At 48.3% G+C, this 19,379-nt stretch overlaps 1 protein-coding gene across 4 annotated transcripts in view; it reads right to left on the reverse strand.

Moving 5' to 3' along the window:
• Window positions 1-19,379, reverse strand: part of FANCL (FA complementation group L) — a 265,614-nt gene that overhangs the window by 221,325 nt on the left and 24,910 nt on the right. For 2 of the 4 annotated variants that reach the window (XM_063918207.1, XM_063918206.1), the window contains exon 2: window positions 7,579-7,637. The exons of the other annotated variants lie outside the window; for them this stretch is intronic. In XM_063918207.1, the coding sequence (XP_063774277.1) occupies window positions 7,579-7,637 (59 nt within the window). The remainder of the gene's footprint in view (window positions 1-7,578; window positions 7,638-19,379) is intronic. 4 annotated transcript variants of the gene reach the window in all.

A 19,379-nucleotide genomic window follows, 5' to 3' on the forward strand; every position in this document is an offset into this window, starting at 1 on the left:
AGGTTCGCTATCACTGCTCTGAGTGATTCCATCTTGAATTTGAACCTTTTTATGTAAGTGTTCAATGATTTCAGATTTAAAATCGGTCTCACCGAGCCGTCCGGCTTCGGTACCACAAACAGCGTGGAATAATACCCCTTTCCCTGTTGTAGGAGGGGTACCTTGATTATCACCTGCTGGGAATACAGCTTGTGAATAGCTTCCAATACTGCCTCCCTGTCGGAGGGAGACGTTGGTAGAGCAGACTTCAGGAACCGGCGAGGGGGAGACGTCTCGAATTCCAATTTGTACCCCTGTGATACTACCTGCAGGATCCAGGGGTCCACTTGCGAGTGAGCCCACTGCGCGTTGAAATTTTTGAGACGGGCCCCCACCGTGCCTGAGTCCGCTTGTAAAGCCCCAGCGTCATGCTGAAGACTTGGCAGAAGCAGGGGAGGGCTTCTGATCCTGGGAAGAGGCTGCCTGCTGCAGTCTTTTTCCCCTTCCTCTGCCCCGGGGCAGAAATGAGTGGCCTTTTGCCCGCTTGCCCTTATGGGGATGAAAGGACTGAGTTTGAAAAGACGGTGTCTTTTTCTGCTGAGAGGTGACCTGGGGTAAAAAGGTGGATTTCCCAGCCGTCGCCGTGGCCACCAGGTCTGACAGACCGACCCCAAATAACTCCTCCCCTTTATACGGCAATACTTCCATATGCCGTTTGGAATCCGCATCACCTGACCACTGTCGTGTCCATAAACTTCTTCTGGCAGAAATGGACAACGCACTTACTCTTGATGCCAGGGTGCAAATATCCCTCTGTGCATCTCGCATATATAGTAATGCATCCTTTAAATGCTCTATAGTCAATAATATACTGTCCCTATCCAGGGTATCAATATTTTCAGTCAGGGAATCCGACCAAGCCACTCCAGCGCTGCACATCCAGGCTGAGGCGATTGCTGGTCGTAGTATAACACCAGTATGTGTGTATATACCTTTTAGGATATTTTCCAGCTTTCTATCAGCTGGTTCCTTGAGGGCGGCCGTATCAGGAGACGGTAACGCCACTTGTTTTGATAAGCGTGTGAGCGCCTTATCTACCCTAGGGGGTGTTTCCCAACGCGCCCTAACCTCTGGCGGGAAAGGGTATAATGCCAATAATTTATTAGAAATCAGCAGTTGTTTTTTTATCGGGGGAAACCCACGCTTTGTCACACACCTCATTTAATTCATCTGATTCAGGAAAAACTATGGGTAGTTTTTTCACACCCCACATAATACCCCTTTTTGTGGTACTTGTAGTATCAGAAATGTTCAAAGCCTCCTTCATTGCCGTGATCATGTAACGTGTGGCCCTACTGGACATTACGTTTGTCTCGTCACCGTCGACACTGGAGTCAGTATCCGTGTCTGGGTCTGTGTCGACCATCTGAGGTAACGGGCGCTTTAGAGCCCCTGACGGTGTTTGAGACGCCTGGACAGGCACTAACTGATTTGCCGGCTGTCTCATGTCGTCAACAGTTTTTTGCAAAGTGCTGACACTGTCACGTAATTCCTTCCATACGACCATCCAGTCAGGTGTCGACTCCCTAGGGGGTGACATCACTATTACAGGCAATTGCTCCGCCTCCACATCATTTTCCTCCTCATACATGTCGACACAATCGTACCGACACACAGCACACACACAGGGAATGCTCTGATAGAGGACAGGACCCCACGAGCCCTTTGGGGAGACAGAGGGAGAGTTTGCCAGCACACACCAGAGCGCTATATATATGCAGGGATAACCTTATATAAGTGTTTCTCCCTTCTATAGCTGCTGTATAAGTATTTTCTGCCAATTAGTGCCCCCCCCTCTCTTGTTTTACCCTGATTCTGTAGCAGGACTGCAGGGGAGAGTCAGGGAGCCGTCCTTCCAGCGGAGCTGTGAGGGAAAATGGCGCTTGTGTGCTGAGGAGATAGGCTCCGCCCCCTTTTCGGCTGCCTTTTCTCCCGCTTTTTTTTTTAGGAAAACTGGCAGGGGTTAAATGCATCCACATAGCCCAGGAGCTATATGTGATGCATTTCTTTAGCCATATAAGGTTTAAAACATGTTTTATTGCGTCTCAGGGCGCTCCCCCCCAGCGCCCTGCACCCTCAGTGACCGGAGTGTGAAGTGTGCTGAGAGCAATGGCGCACAGCTGCAGTGCTGTGCGCTACCTTATTGAAGACAGGAACGTCTTCTGCCGCCGATTTTTCCGGACCTCTTCGCTCTTCTGGCTCTGTAAGGGGGCCGGCGGCGCGGCTCCGGGACCCATCCAGGCTGAACCTGTGATCGTCCCTCTGGAGCTAATGTCCAGTAGCCAAGAAGCCCAATCCACTCTGCATGCAGGTGAGTTCGCTTCTTCTCCCCTTAGTCCCACGATGCAGTGAGCCTGTTGCCAGCAGGTCTCACTGAAAATAAAAAAAAAACCTATTTAAAACTTTTACTCTAAGCAGCTCTGGAGAGCTACCTAGCATGCACCCTTCTCGGCCGGGCACAAAAATCTAACTGAGGCTTGGAGGAGGGTCATAGGGGGAGGAGCCAGTGCACACCAGCTAGTCAGAAAGCTTTTACTTTTGTGCCCAGTCTCCTGCGGAGCCGCTACTCCCCATGGTCCTTACGGAGTTCCCAGCATCCACTAGGACGTCAGAGAAAATAATAATAGTTATATCCTAATAGGACTTAAAGGGCCAGATGCAACATCGCTTGGAAAGTGATAAAATAGAGAGTGAATAAGTACCAGCCAATCAGCTCCTACCTGCCATTTTTCAAACACAGCCTGTAACATGGTCGTTAGGAACTGACTGGCTAGCACTTTTTCTTTCCCCATTTTATCACTTTCTAAGCGATGATGCATCTAGCCCAAAGTGCTTTACGTTTGCCTTTACAGCACAAAATACAAAACAAGCTTAACAGTAGATATTAGTGGAATGCCTGAGTACATAGGTAAGTCCTGAGTCTGTTTTTGGCAGATTCTAGAGTGGAGACTACTCAAACTGTGCGGGGAAGAGAGACTTCCATAGAGTCAGAGCCACAAAGCAGAAAGCTTGACCTCCAGAGATTCTAGGTACTGTTAGTAGTCCTTCATCTACAGATTGCAGTAATCAAGTGGGACAGTATGGAATCAGAAGCTGCTTCACATTTAGGAAATTCTAAACTATTTACTAACTTTCAAATGCCACTGAATGTATAACAAATATTATATACAAATACACACCTTCTACCGTCCTTTTAAAATTATTCTTATTTAACACTTTTTTGATGCTCTTAAAACTATTTTGCATTATTTAGATATAGAAATTCTAAATTTTCAGATTACCCTATATGAAGCAGAAAAGGTGATTAAAAATTTGACCTGTACACACCCTTCCTCAATATAGATCACAAATTCTAATAATGGTTTTTCATCAATTTAGTAATGATCCTACCAACTCAGGCCTAGCCAAGCTGTGGCTCTCCAGCTGTTGTGAAACTATAAGTCCCAGCATTCCCTCCTGATCAGCTGTACTGCATGCTGGGACTTGTAGTTTCACAACAGCTGGAGAGTCACAGGTTGGCCAGGCCTGAGTTGGTAGGATCATTACTAAATTGATGAAAAACCATTATTAGAATTTGTGATCTATATTGAGGAAGGGTGTGTACAGGTCAAATTTTTAATCACCTTTTCTGCTTGGAGTGGAGTGGAGCAAGCCACCGAGCCCAGAGCGTGGCGAGCGAAGCGAGCCCACGAGGGTACTTTTCGGGTACCCTGTTCAGCCGTAGCTCCTCCCGCTGGTGACGTGTCTCCTCCCCTAATGACGTCAGAAGGTCCCTTCTCCCACTCCGATTTAGAACCAACCCTGTACTCAGTGCCAGGCCAGCCAGCACCATCGGAGAGAGGAGGGGAGAGAAGAGCAGCAGCACAACACAGCCTAAACAGTGAGTGTGTTATAGTGAAGGGGCACTGCATGTGTGTGCAACTACTATATATGTGTGTATGAATGTTTGAATAGGTGTGTGACTATATATCTTCATGTGTGCTTGTGTGTCACTGTATGTATATATATATATATATATATATATATTTTAGGGCTGGGCAAGTTAACGCGTTAATATCGCGTTAACTAATTAACGGCGACAATTATTTTAACGCCGACAATCATCCTCTCACAGCACGCCCACCCAGGGGCGTCGGAACTGGGGAGGCAAGAGGGCAGCTCGCCGCCCCCCCCCCCCCCTACCCAAACATAGAGAGGCGCCGATCATGTATAGGAGGAGCAGAGGTGTGATGTGCGGTCAGGTGAAAGACCGCACATTACATCCTCCACTCCGTGCAGTCAGTGAATGTAGTCGCAGCAGAGTGCATGTTGCGCCCCTCCTACTCCCTTCTGGTCCCAGCTGCCAGCCTCACCTCTACGCGTCAGCTCCTGTGCTTCCGTCCTCTACACTGCACAGCGTCACGTGTGCACCGGGAGCCAATCAGGATTCCTGTTGCGCTTCCCGCTCCGCTATTGCCCATCGGTTCCGTGCTGCGGCCGCCCGGCACACGCCTCTGGATACAGCCCCTTCCCTCCTGATGAGCCTGCAGACAGCAGCAAGGTGGCGCGGGACGGGGATGTCATACATCCCATGCAGCACACCGTGTCAGCGGATCTCTCCATCACTGTTATACACAGGAACTCAGTGCTGGGCTGCGGGGCAGGTGAGTGTGGGGGAGCTGCCAGTGACAGCAATGAGTAGTAGGAGGACAGCAGCTCCCTTCTTGCTCTCCTGTTTGCAGTCATTAACATCTGTGTGTGAAGTGCTGGACAGGAGAGTCCCAGGAAATGTTAAGCTACAGGAGTATGGATCCAGTTATGTGAAATAGAGGAGCATGAATTAGCACAATCTCATTTTAGCTAGGTTTATTTTAGCTGTACCGATGACTCCATGCAATCTCATTGACCTCCCCCTTCTCTCCTTCTCTCTATGCTTCTTTCTCTCCCCTCTCTGCCCCCCCCTCTCTCTCCACTCTGTGCCTCTCTTTATCTCCTCTCTCTGCTTCTCTCTCTCTCATCTCTGTGCCCCCCTCTCTCCTCCCTGTGACACTCTTTATCTCCTCTCTCTCATCTCTGTGCCCTTCTCTCTCCTCTCTGCCACTCTTTATCTCCTCTCTCTCATCTCTGTGCCCCCCTCTCTCCTCTCTGTGCCTCTCTTTATCTCCTCTCTCTGCTTCTCTCCCCTCTCTGTGCCCCCCTCTCTCCTCTCTGTGCCTCTCTTTATCTCCTCTCTCTGCTTCTCTCTCCCCTCTCCTCTCTGTGCCCCCCTCTCTCCTCTCTGTGCCTCTCTTTATCTCCTCTCTCTGCTTCTCTCTCCTCTCTGTGCCCCTCTCTCTCTGTGCCTCGCTCGTTCTCTCCGCTCTGCCCCCTCTTTCTCTCCTTTCTATGCCTCTCTAACATTTCTCTCCACTATGTGCCTCTTTCTTTCTCTCCTCTGTACTTCTCTATCTCCTCTCTGCCCCCCCCCTCTCCTTTCTATGCCTCTTTGCTGATCCAGTTTTGCACATAACAATGCGATTAATCGTGATTAATCTGAGAAAATCATGCGATTAATCGCGATTAGAAATTTTAATCGTTGCCCACCACTAATATATATATATATATAATTTCAATAATGCTCGGCACTCAATGCCTCCAAACTAATTGCCCGGGTGCCCTCCGATTACCTTACAGAAGAAATAGCAAACAGCGACGGATGGCGGCAGTCACTCAGGACTTAGTATAGGAATGAAAACTGCAGAGACCAGCTGCTGGTCTCTGCAGTTTTCATTCCTATACTAAGTCCTGAGTGAGTGCCACCATCCGTCGCTGTTTGCTATATATATATATATATATATATATATATATATATATATATTATATTCACTTGAATGAAGAGCATCTCCGTGCCCGGACGGTGACGCTCAGAATGGGAGCCTCTCTGTGGACTCCCGACGTGACTAGGCGGACGGATCGCCTAGTCGCGCAGGGAGTGCACACCTGCGATGGAGCAGTCTCAGATGAGCGCGGCTCCATCTGGATATATACTGGTGTGTGACTGTATGTATGAGTGAATGTATGCGTGCGTGTATGTGTTTAGATGTGTGACAGTATGAATGTGTGTGATTTTACATATCTATCAATGTATGGGATATTATTTTCTTTTTTACTTTATCTGTAGCCCAAATGTCTAACTAAGTCCAGCTAAATGTCTAGATAAGAAGCTTTACAACAGCTACCAGTCCTTTGACCTTATGGAGTTTATATAATATATATATATATATATATATATATATATATATATATATACACACACACACACACACACACACACACACACACTGCATGGTCAGCATACAGACGCCAGACCTTGTGGGCTTGCTGTGCTCGCCACACTGTGGGCTCGCTGAGCTCGCCACAGGTTCTGTTCCTGCTCTATGCGTGTCGTGGACACCCATGAGTGGAAATAGCACCTGTTAACTGGTATTGCCTGGCGGCATTGTCAGTCTTCAGGATCCTGGCATCAATATGCTGTCCACCGGGATCTTGTAACCGCATTATTTATTGTGTGTGTGTGTGTGTGTGTGTGTGTGTGTGTGTGTGTGTGTGTGTGTGTGTGTGTGTGTGTGTGTGGCAATGAGGCGGCACTCACCAGACTTGCATATAACCATAAGCATCCTTTATTGGAGTCCTACGTTTCGAGGCCCGAAACGTAGGACTCCAATAAAGGACGCATATGATTATTTGCAAGTCTGGTGAGTGCTGCCTCATTGCGCCACACATGTCCACAGGGTTGACACACTTGAGAAGCCACCGCAGCAAGGAACAGTATTTATACATGAGGAGTGCCAGGCACAGGAATAGAGTACATACTATAGATATATAGATATATATATATATATATATTATTTTTTATTTTTTTTTACGCACACAGATTTACACGGGGGTTGGGGGGGGGGGGGACAGCTTACTGCCTTGCCCCGGGTGACAAAAATCCTAGTTTCGGCCCTGCCAAAACACCAAACTGTGTGTTTGCTATTTAAGAAAACACAGGCTCATTCCTAAAAATTGTTGTGTCTGTTCCAAAAAACAAAGAAATTGTGACTTTATACATATTCAACTATCATAACAGTTTTCAATATTATGGGGTCGATCCAATTAGCCGTGAACAGCTCGTGAGCAGAGCAAGTTGCAGTTGCTACAGCATGTGAACGCCTGCATCGGCACCCGTACTCACCACTCTCATGGCTCCTTCTAGTGCCGGACTCGCACATTTTTTGCATGCAGCCCAGCTGCGAACAAAAATCTACAAGTCCGGCAGTACCATAAGTGCGGCATCCAGCTGCGAGCTGCTTTCACCTAATTGGATTCTCCGCCTATACTGTATATGGATTATATTTGATACAACAAACAAGGCCATTATATTTTAATGTATGTAACTGACGCAACGTTTTCACAGAATGATCCTACAGCTAAACTGAAATTCACTGGAAGTGTGAATGTTAATTGCTGATCATTCAACATAAACGTTTTATAAATATCTTTGGAAACACTGTATGATACAAATAATGAGAGGCACACCTTGCATTTTGGAGTTTTAAATCTGCAGGCAAAATGACCCTGAGTCGAAAATCTTTATCCTGCAAAAAAAAAAAGACACTTTTTAAAGGACATGAAACGTTCTACATACAGCATATATATATTTTATATATTTTTTTAATCACTTATAGCTAAACATAGGAAGTAACAGATACTACAGCACAGTTTAATTTTTCATACAATGTAATAGATACAGGTAACTTCTTTACGGAAAGAAATACGTTTTTTTTTTTTTTTATCTTTCTGCGATGAAGGGGAAGGTTTAGGTTTATGTAAGATTTTCTGAACAGCGAGCCTCTTTATTTGCATAAAATAGTCCAGATGTCCATCAGGCCTTGCCTCTCCATTGGGAGTACTTTCTTATGCCGGGTACACACTGCTGGGCGACCTCCCCTAGTTAGCAATCAGCGCTATATCACCGATTGCTAATTAGGGGAGATAGCCAGTACATACACACTGAACGATATCGATCAGTGACGTCATCCCCCGCACTCCCCAAACATGCAGCTCAACAATATAGTTAACATTGAGCTGTATGTTTTCTAGATCACGATGAACGAGAACGACACATGGGTGCGCTCATTGTTCATCCACACACACTGGACAATATGAACGTTAGATCTTGCAAAAATCATTATCGTTCATATCTTCCTCTGTTCTCGCCCAGTATGTAAGGGGCTTTACTGTATACTGGGTCTGATTTGGAATTGGAAGTAAGGAAGAAAAAGCAAGTAACTTTGGGTGTCACTCAAGTGTGGTTGTTGGTGCTATCACTGCTGCTTCCTAAGGATGCAGTATCGGAGCAGGCAGCCACCATCGGCCGGCTTACGGAACCCATGTGTAGTGCAAGCCACCCATCGCACAGGCCAGGAAATCTTCGTCCAAGGATGAACACTTCTGACCTCTTCCCTCCCCCAAAATGGCAGCGACACACCTCCATTTTCACAAACAGAGGCTGTCGCCGCCCCCTCCTCACCCCTGAAGCGGCATAAGACCTTCAATCACTGACAGTCTGATGCCCGATTGCTTGCAACGTTGCAGGACCCGTTTGTGCATGCGCACCTTACTGAACATCAGTACTTTGTGGCATGAGCCGCCCTAGCGACCACACATGAATGAGGGCCTTTGTATCTGGAACAAATTCTGGTGGAAAATTCTGTCCATTTTATCAGAATAATGATTTATGATGTTTCACCTCATCACATGTAGCCAATGAAGGGATGTAACTACAGTTCATAGGGGCATATGTATCAAAGCCTGAAGAGAGATGCAGTGGAAAGAGATGGGTCTCCCATGAATTGGGCAAGTGTGTTCCCATCTTAACTGTCTCCTCTAAAAGCCTAACCCAGGGCTCGACAAATCCAAGGGGCCAGGTCACCATGGCTCCTATATTTTGCTGCTTGGCTACCAGATCATGCAGGGAGGTAGGAAGCAGAACCTCTTTAGCCCTAGTGGAGATTCGTGGGAGTGCCTGTATTGGGGCAGCCATTTCATGCACAATAGTGCATGTGCTGAGTATCCGTCCCAACCTACGCTGACTACTGGGCCTGTCCATCCTAGCCTTCGCTGACTGCCTAGAGCTCTCCTATAGGAGGGTCTATGCGTGGCCAGGACTTGCAACTTTGGAGGGAGTAGTGATGTAATCACTGAGCGGGGGGGATTTTTTGCCCATGGGGTGGCTGCGGACAGGTCGTTTTCCTGGGTGTACACCTTTAGTTGAGTGGCCATAGCGGTTGGTTGCCCGCAGGGGGGGTGGGGGGGTGTTTGCTGTTCATTAATGTGGCCGCAGGGGGGATGGGGGGGGGGGGGGGGGTAGATTGTGGGTGGGGTTATTGTTGTTTGCCCGGGGCGGGGGGGTAGCTGCACAGCAGTGTGGCTGTGGAGGGCTGGCTTGTTTGTGGGATGGGGGGGGGGGAAGCGGTTCAGTAATGTGGCTACAGGGATGTTTTAGTTATTTCAGTAGACTGTGTTCTGGCTCCTTCACTTGAATCCTAGCTCCTAGATTTTAGAAAACATTGTCAAACCTAACCAAAATAAGAATTTACTTACCGATAATTCTATTTCTCGTAGTCCGTAGTGGATGCTGGGGACTCCGTAAGGACCATGGGGAATAGCGGCTCCGCAGGAGACTGGGCACATCTAAAGAAAGCTTTAGGACTATCTGGTGTGCACTGGCTCCTCCCCCTATGACCCTCCTCCAAGCCTCAGTTAGGATACTGTGCCCGGACGAGCGTACATAATAAGGAAGGATCTTGAATCCCGGGTAAGACTCATACCAGCCACACCAATCACACCGTACAACTTGTGATCTGAACCCAGTTAACAGCATGATAACAGAGGAGCCTCTAGAAAAGATGGCTCGCTACAGCAATAACCCGATTTTTTGGTAACAATAACTATGTACCAGTATTGCAGACAATCCGCACTTGGGATGGGCGCCCAGCATCCACTACGGACTACGAGAAATAGAATTATCGGTAAGTAAATTCTTATTTTCTCTAACGTCCTAAGTGGATGCTGGGGACTCCGTAAGGACCATGGGGATTATACCAAAGCTCCCAAACGGGCGGGAGAGTGCGGATGACTCTGCAGCACCAAATGAGAGAACTCCAGGTCCTCCTCAGCCAGGGTATCAATTTTGTAGAATTTTACAAACGTATTTGCTCCTGACCAAGTAGCTGCTCGGCAAAGTTGTAAAGCCGAGACCCCTCGGGCAGCCGCCCAAGATGAGCCCACCTTCCTTGTGGAGTGGGCATTTACAGATTTTTGGCTGTGGCAGGCCTGCCACCGAATGTGCAAGCTGAATTGTACTACAAATCCAACGAACAATAGTCTGCTTAGAAGCAGAAGCACCCAGCTTGTTGGGTGCATACAGGATAAACAGCGAGTCAGTTTTCCTGACTCCAGCCGTCCTGGAAACATATATTTTCAGGGCCCTGACAACGTCTAGCAACTTGGAGTCCTCCAAGTCCCTAGTAGCCGCAGGCACCACAATAGGTTGGTTCAGGTGAAACGCTGAAACCACCTTAGGGAGAAACTGAGGACGAGTCCTCAATTCCGCCCTGTCCGAATGGAAAATCAGATAAGGGCTTTTACAGGATAAATCCGCCAATTCTGACACGCGCCTGGCCCAGGCCAGGGCCAACAGCATGACCACTTTCCATGTGAGATATTTTAACTCCACAGATTTAAGTGGTTCAAACCAATGTGACTTTTGGAACCCAAAAACTACATTGAGATCCCAAAGTGCCACTGAAGGCACAAAAGGAGGCTGTATATGCAGTACCCCTTTTACAAACGTCTGAACTTCAGGGACTGAAGCTAGTTCTTTTTGGAAGAAAATTGACAGGGCCGAAATTTGAACCTTAATGGACCCCAATTTCAGGCCCATAGACACTCCTGTTTGCAGGAAATGTAGGAATCGACCCAGTTGAATTTCCTCCGTCGGGCCTTACTGGCCTCGCACCACGCAACATATTTTCGCCAAATGCGGTGATAATGTTTTGCGGTTACATCCTTCCTGGCTTTGATCAGGATAGGGATGACTTCATCCGGAATGCCTTTTCAGGATCCGGCGTTCAACCGCCATGCCGTCAAACGCAGCCGCGGTAAGTCTTGGAACAGACAGGGTCCTTGCTGGAGCAGGTGCCTTCTTAGAGGTAGAGGCCACGGATCCTCCGTGAGCATCTCTTGAAGTTCCGGTTACCAAGTTCTTCTTGGCCAATCCGGAGCCACGAATATAGTGCTTACTCCTCTCCATCTTATCAATCTCAGTATCTTGGGTATGAGAGGCAGAGGAGGGAACACATACACTGACCGGTACACCCACGGTGTTACCAGAGCGTCTACAGCTATTGCCTGAGGGTCCCTTGACCTGGCGCAATACCTGTCGAGTTTTTCCCAACGGTTTATAATCATGTGGAAGACTTCTGGGTGAAGTCCCCACTCTCCCGGGTGGAGGTCGTGCTGAGGAAGTCTGCTTCCCAGTTGTCCACTCCCGGAATGAATACTGCTGACAGTGCTATCACATGATTTTCCGCCCAGCGAAGAATCCTTGCAGCTTCTGCCATTGCCCTCCTGCTTCTTGTGCCGCCCTGTCTGTTTACGTGGGTGACTGCCGTGATGTTGTCCGACTGGATCAACACCGGCTGACCTTGAAGCAGAGGTCTTGCTAAGCTTAGAGCATTGTAAATGGCCCTTAGCTTCAGGATATTTATGTGAAGTGATGTCTCCAGACTTGACCATAAGCCCTGGATATTCCTTCCCTGTGTGACTGCTCCCCAGCCTCGCAGGCTGGCATCCGTGGTCACCAGGACCCAGTCCTGAATGCCGAATCTGCGGCCCTCTAGAAGATGAGCACTCTGCAACCACCACAGGAGGGACACCCTTGTCCTTGGTGACAGGGTTATCCGCTGATGCATCTGAAGATGCGACCCGGACCATTTGTCCAGCAGGTCCCACTGGAAAGTTCTTGCGTGGAATCTGCCGAATGGGATTGCTTCGTAGGAAGCCATCATTTTACCCAGAACCCTTGTGCATTGATGCACTGAGACTTGGCTCGGTTTTAGGAGGTTCCTGACTAGCTCGGATAACTCCCTGGCTTTCTCCTCCGGGAGAAAACCCTTTTTCTGGACTGTGTCCAGGATCATCCCTAGGAACAGAAGACAAGTCGTCGGAACCAGCTGCGATTTTGGAATATTGAGAATCCAATCGTGCTGCCGCAACACTACCTGAGATAGTGCTACACCGACCTCCAACTGTTCCCTGGATCTTACCCTTATCAGGGAATCGTCCAAGTAAAGGATAACTAAAATTCCCTTCCTTCGAAGGAATATCATCATTTCGGCCATTACCTTGGTAAAGACCCGGGGTGCCGTGGACCATCCATACGGCAGCGTCTGAACTGATAGTGACAGTTCTGTACCATAAACCTGAGGTACCCTTGATGAGAAGGGTACATTTTGACATGAAGGTAAGCATCCTTGATGTCCCGAGACATCATGTAGTCCCCTTCTTCCAGGTTCGCAATCACTGCTCTGAGTGACTCAATCTTGAATTTGAACCTCTGTATGTAAGTGTTCAAAGATTTTAGATTTAGAATCGGTCTCACCGAGCCGTCCGGCTTCGGTACCACAACAGTGTGGAATAATACCCCGTTCCCTGTTGCAGGAGGGGTACCTTGTTATCACCTGCTGGGAATACAGCTTGTGAATGGCTTCCAAAACAGTCTCCCTGTCAGAAGGAGACATCGGTAAAGCCGACTTTAGGAAACGGCGAGGGGGAAACGTCTCGAATTCTAATTTGTACCCCTGAGATATCACCTGAAGGATCCAGGGGTCTACTTGCGAGTGAGCCCACTGCGCGCTGAAATTCATTGAGACGGGCCCCCCACCGTGCCTGATTCTGCTTGTAAAGCCCCAGCGTCATACTGAGGGCTTGGCAGAGGCGGGAGAGGGTTTCTGTTCCTGGGAACTGGCTGATTTCTGCAGCCTTTTTCTTCTCCCTCTGTCACGGGGCAGAAATGAGGAATCTTTTGCCCGCTTGTCCACGAAAAGACTGCGCCTGATAATACGGCGTCTTCTCATGTTGAGAGGCGACCTGGGGTACAAACGTGGATTTCCCAGCTGTTGCCGTGGCCACCAGGTCTGAAAGACCGACCCCAAATAACTCCTCCCTTTAATAAGGCAATACTTCCAAATGCCGTTTGGAATACGCATCACCTGACCACTGACGTGTCCATAACCCTCTACTGGTAGAAATGGACAACGCACTTAGACTTGATGCCAGTCGGCAAATATTCCGCTGTGCATCACGCATATATAGAAATGCATCTTTTAAATGCTCTATAGGCAAAAATATACTGTCCCTATCTAGGGTATCAATATTTTCAGTCAGGGAATCCGACCACGCCAACCCAGCACTGCACATCCAGGCTGAGGCGATTGCTGGTCGCAGTATAACACCAGTATGTGTGTAAATACATTTTAGGATACTCTCCTGCTTTCTATCAGCAGGATCCTTAAGGGCGGCCATCTCAGGAGAGGGTAGAGCCCTTACAAGCGTGTGAGCGCTTTATCCACCCTAGGGGGTGTTTCCCAACGCACCCTAACCTCTGGCGGGAAAGGATATAATGCCAATAACATTTTAGAAATTATCAGTTGTTATCGGGGGAAAACCACGCATCATCACACACCTCATTTAATTTCTCAGATTCAGGAAAACTACAGGTAGTTTTTCCTCACCGAACATAATACCCCTTTTTGGTGGTACTCGTATTATCAGAAATGTGTAAAAACATTTTTCATTGCCTCAATCATGTAACGTGTGGCCCTACTGGAAGTCACATTTGTCTCTTCACCGTCGACACTGGAGTCAGTATCCGTGTCGGCGTCTATATCTGCCATCTGAGGTAACGGGCGCTTTAGAGCCCCTGACGGCCTATGAGACGTCTGGACAGGCACAAGCTGAGTAGCCGGCTGTCTCATGTCAACCACTGTCTTTTATACAGAGCTGACACTGTCATGTAATTCCTTCCAACAGTTCATCCACTCAGGTGTCGACCCCCTAGGGGGTGACATCACTATTACAGGCAATCTGCTCCGTCTCCACATCATTTTTCTCCTCATACATGTCGACACAAATGTACCGACATACAGCACACACACAGGGAATGCTCTGATAGAGGACAGGACCCCACTAGCCCTTTGGGGAGACAGAGGGAGAGTTTGCCAGCACACACCAGAGCGCTATATATATACAGGGATAACCTTATATAAGTGTTTTTCCCCTTATAGCTGCTGTATCTTTAATACTGCGCGTAATTAGTGCCCCCCCCCCTCTCTTTTTTAACCCTTTCTGTAGTGTAGTGACTGCAGGGGAGAGACAGGGAGCTTCCCTCCAACGGAGCTGTGAGGGAAAATGGCGCCAGTGTGCTGAGGAGATAGGCTCCGCCCCCTTATCGGCGGCCTTATCTCCCGTTTTTTTATGTATTCTGGCAGGGGTTAAATGCATCCATATAGCCCAGGAGCTATATGTGATGCATTTTTTGCCATCCAAGGTGTTTTTTATTGCGTCTCAGGGCGCCCCCCCCAGCGCCCTGCACCCTCAGTGACCGGAGTGTGAAGTGTGCTGAGAGCAATGGCGCACAGCTGCAGTGCTGTGCGCTACCTTGTTGAAGACAGGACGTCTTCTGCCGCCGATTTTCCGGACCTCTTCTGCCTTCTGGCTCTGTAAGGGGGCCGGCGGCGCGGCTCTGGGACCCATCCAGGCTGGGCCTGTGATCGTCCCTCTGGAGCTAATGTCCAGTAGCCTAAGAAACCCAATCCACTCTGCACGCAGGTGAGTTCGCTTCTTCTCCCCTTAGTCCCTCGATGCAGTGAGCCTGTTGCCAGCAGGTCTCACTGAAAATAAAAAACCTAAACTAAAACTTTCACTAAGAAGCTCAGGAGAGCCCCTAGTGTGCACCCTTCTCGTTCGGGCACAAAGATCTAACTGAGGCTTGGAGGAGGGTCATAGGGGGAGGAGCCAGTGCACACCAGATAGTCCTAAAGCTTTCTTTAGATGTGCCCAGTCTCCTGCGGAGCCGCTATTCCCCATGGTCCTTACGGAGTCCCCAGCATCCACTTAGGATGTTAGAGAAAACTGTTCCCTCCCAAAGCCTAACCATCCCCTTCCACAGCCTAACCCTGACCATCCCCTCCCACAGCCTAACCCTGACCATCCCCTCCCACAGCCTAACCCCAAACATTCCCCTCCCTCAGCCTAACCCTAAACCTTCCCCTCCCTCAGCCTAACCCTAAACCTTTCCCTCCCTCAGCCTAACCCTAAACCTTTCCCTCCCTCAGCCTAACCCTAAACCTTCCCCTCCCACATCCTAACCCTAAACCTTTCCCTCCCTCAGCCTAACCCTAAACCTTCCCCTCCCTCAGCCTAACCCTAAACCTTTCCCTCCCTCAGCCTAACCCTAAACCTTTCCCTCCCTCAGCCTAACCCCAACCCTCTCCGCAGTGCCTAACCTCAATACTTACAGTTGGGATCTGTCGGGATTGTGCTGCCGGGATTCTGACCTGCGACATGCTGAGCGCTGGTATACTGACTACATCCCGACCTTTTAGCCACCTTTCATCTCAGCCTATGAGCTAGATTTATCAAAGTTTGGAGAGAGAGCACCAACCATTAACCCAGGAACAAACGGCTTTGTGAACAGGGGGGGTAATTCCGAGTTGATCGCAGCAGCAAATTTGTTAGCAGTTGGGCAAAACCATGTGCACTGCAGGGGGGGGGGGGGGGGGGCAGATATAACATTTGCAGAGAGGGTTCAATTTGGGTGGGTTCTTTTGTTTATGTACATGGTAAATACTGACTGCTTTATTTTTACACTGCAATTTAGATTTCAGTTTGAACACACCCCACCCAAATCTAACTCTCCCTGCAAATGTTGTATCTGCCTCCCCTGCAGTGCACATGGTTTTGCCCAACTGCTAACAAATTTGATGCTGCGATCAACTCAGAATTACCCCCAGGGTTTCAAACCTCTGTGACAACAGCTTGAAACAGTGTTCAATTACCCAGGTCAGAAGTAGGTTTCTTGGCGGGGTTTCAGCTGAAAAGTATTGATACATAAACCCTATATTGTGGTAAAAGGAATAGATTGGGGGGGGGGGGGTCAATCACTAAACTTTTAATTTTACGTATAAAATCCCAAATCAAAAAAAGGGGGATGCATCAATTAGGACAATACAAGTATGTATATAGAAGAAACTAAAAAAGGGTGTTTGCCCTGGGGGTATATGCCTGTAGTACTGTGGGTGTTATGTACACTGTAGTGCCTGGCTCGGGCATCCTATTACATTATTTTGTGTCTAAGACGCATTTTTACGGACAAAATGCAAAAAAGATGCTCGGCACTAGCGTGTCACGCGGCACTCACACGTTGTGTAATGCGACTTGTAGTGCTCGGAGCAAAGATGTAAGAGGACACATCTGTATTTGGTCACAACAGTTAGGACTATCACAATATCATCGCAATTAAAAAATGTACATAAGGATATTGCTTACAATAGAACATTATATCACAATAATAAAGTTTCCTATACATCATTATTATATTTTGTTATTACAAATGAACACCTTTATGTCTTGGTAATCACGTATGCTTTACAAATGAACAACTTTAGTACTATTGCAGAATAAATACTTGCACAGGGCAGTTTATAACAAAAAGTTGTTGCAAAAGGATGGTAATGCGATTAACATCAAAACATTAAACTGTACATACTGTATAACTATGCAGGTGTGTAAAACTGAATGTGGGTTGAATATAGAAATAAAAGAACCATAACAGGTGTGCTAGGTTTCTGCTGTACATCGTGTGCCTATTGGCAGCGAACAATCGATGAGAGGGCCACAATACACTCGTCAATGATTAAAGGAGAGAACAGTATCTTTTCCTCTTTGCTCTAATTAGACAGCCACATAGGCCTAGAAAAAAATAAGAATTTACTTACCGATAATTCTATTTCTCGTAGTCCGTAGTGGATGCTGGGGACTCCGTAAGGACCATGGGGAATAGCGGCTCCGCAGGAGACAGGGCACAAAAGTAAAAGCTTTAGGATCAGGTGGTGTGCACTGGCTCCTCCCCCTATGACCCTCCTCCAAGCCTCAGTTAGGATACTGTGCCCGGACGAGCGTACACAATAAGGAAGGATTTTGAATCCCGGGTAAGACTCATACCAGCCACACCAATCACAACCTGTGATCTGAACCCAGTTAACAGCATGATAACAGCGGAGCCTCTGAAAAGATGGCTCACAACAATAATAACCCGATTTTTGTAACAATAACTATGTACAAGTATTGCAGACAATCCGCACTTGGGATGGGCGCCCAGCATCCACTACGGACTACGAGAAATAGAATTATCGGTAAGTAAATTCTTATTTTCTCTGACGTCCTAAGTGGATGCTGGGGACTCCGTCAGGACCATGGGGATTATACCAAAGCTCCCAAACGGGCGGGAGAGTGCGGATGACTCTGCAGCACCGAGTGAGAGAACTCCAGGTCCTCCTCAGCCAGGGTGTGCCCCTGACCAAGTAGCAGCTCGGCAAAGTTGTAAAGCCGAGACCCCTCGGGCAGCCGCCCAAGATGAGCCCACCTTCCTTGTGGAATGGGCATTTACATATTTTGGCTGTGGCAGGCCGGCCACAGAATGTGCAAGCTGAATTGTACTACACATCCAACTAGCAATCGTCTGCTTAGAAGCAAGAGCACCCAGTTTGTTGGGTGCATACAGGATAACAGCAAGTCAGTTTTCCTGACTCCAGCCGTCCTGGAAACCTATATTTTCAGGGCCCTGACAACATCTAGCAACTTGGAGTCCTCCAAGTCCCTAGTAGCCGCAGGTACCACAATAAGCTGGTTCAGGTGAAACGCTGACACCACCTTAGGGAGAAACTGGGGACGAGTCCGCAGCTCTGCCCTGTCCGAATGGACAATCAGATATGGGCTTTTGTGAGACAAAGCCGCCAATTCTGACACTCGCCTGGCCGAGGCCAGGGCCAACATCATGGTCACTTTCCATGTGAGATATTTCAAATCCACAGATTTGAGCGGTTTAAACCAATGTGATTTGAGGAATCCCAGAACTACGTTGAGATCCCACAGTGCCACTGGAGGCACAAAAGGGGGTTGTATACGCAGTACTCCCTTGACAAACTTCTGGACTTCAGGAACTGAAGCCAATTCTTTCTGGAAGAAAATCGACAGGGCCGAAATTTGAACCTTAATGGACCCCAATTTGAGGCCCATAGACACTCCTGTTTGCAGGAAATGCAGGAATCGACCGAGTTGAAATTTCTTCGTGGGGCCTTCCTGGCCTCACACCACGCAACATATTTTCGCCACATGTGGTGATAATGTTGTGCGGTCACCTCCTTCCTGGCTTTGACCAGGGTAGGAATGACCTCTTCCGGAATGCCTTTTTCCCTTAGGATCCGGCGTTCAACCGCCATGCCGTCAAACGCAGCCGCAGTAAGTCTTGGAACAGACATGGTACTTGCTGAAGCAAGTCCCTTCTTAGCGGCAGAGGCCATGAGTCCTCTGCGAGCATCTCTTGAAGTTCCGGGTACCAAGTCCTTCTTGGCCAATCCGGAGCCACGAGTATAGTTCTTACTCCTCTACGTCTTATAATTCTCAGTACCTTAGGTATGAGAAGCAGAGGAGGGAACACATACACAGACTGGTACACCCACGGTGTTACCAGAACGTCCACAGCTATTGCCTGAGGGTCTCTTGACCTGGCGCAATACCTGTCCAGTTTTTTGTTCAGGCGGGACGCCATCATGTCCACCTTTGGTCTTTCCCAACGGTTCACAATCATGTGGAAGACTTCCCGATGAAGTCCCCACTCTCCCGGGTGGAGGTCGTGCTGAGGAAGTCTGCTTCCCAGTTGTCCACTCCCGGAATGAACACTGCTGACAGTGCTATCACATGATTTTCCGCCCAGCGAAGAATCCTTGCAGTTTCTGCCATTGCCCTCCTGCTTCTTGTGCCGCCCTGTCTGTTTACGTGGGCGACTGCCGTGATGTTGTCCCACTGGATCAATACCGGCTGACCTTGAAGCAGAGGTCTTGCTAAGCTTAGAGCATTGTAAATTGCTCTTAGCTCCAGTATATTTATGTGGAGAGAAGTCTCCAGACTTGATCACACTCCCTGGAAATTTTTTCCTTGTGTGACTGCTCCCCAGCCCTTCAGGCTGGCATCCGTGGTCACCAGGACCCAGTCCT

Source organism: Pseudophryne corroboree, chromosome 4 (assembly GCF_028390025.1).
Source record: "Pseudophryne corroboree isolate aPseCor3 chromosome 4, aPseCor3.hap2, whole genome shotgun sequence".
Lineage (NCBI taxonomy): Eukaryota > Metazoa > Chordata > Amphibia > Anura > Myobatrachidae > Pseudophryne > Pseudophryne corroboree.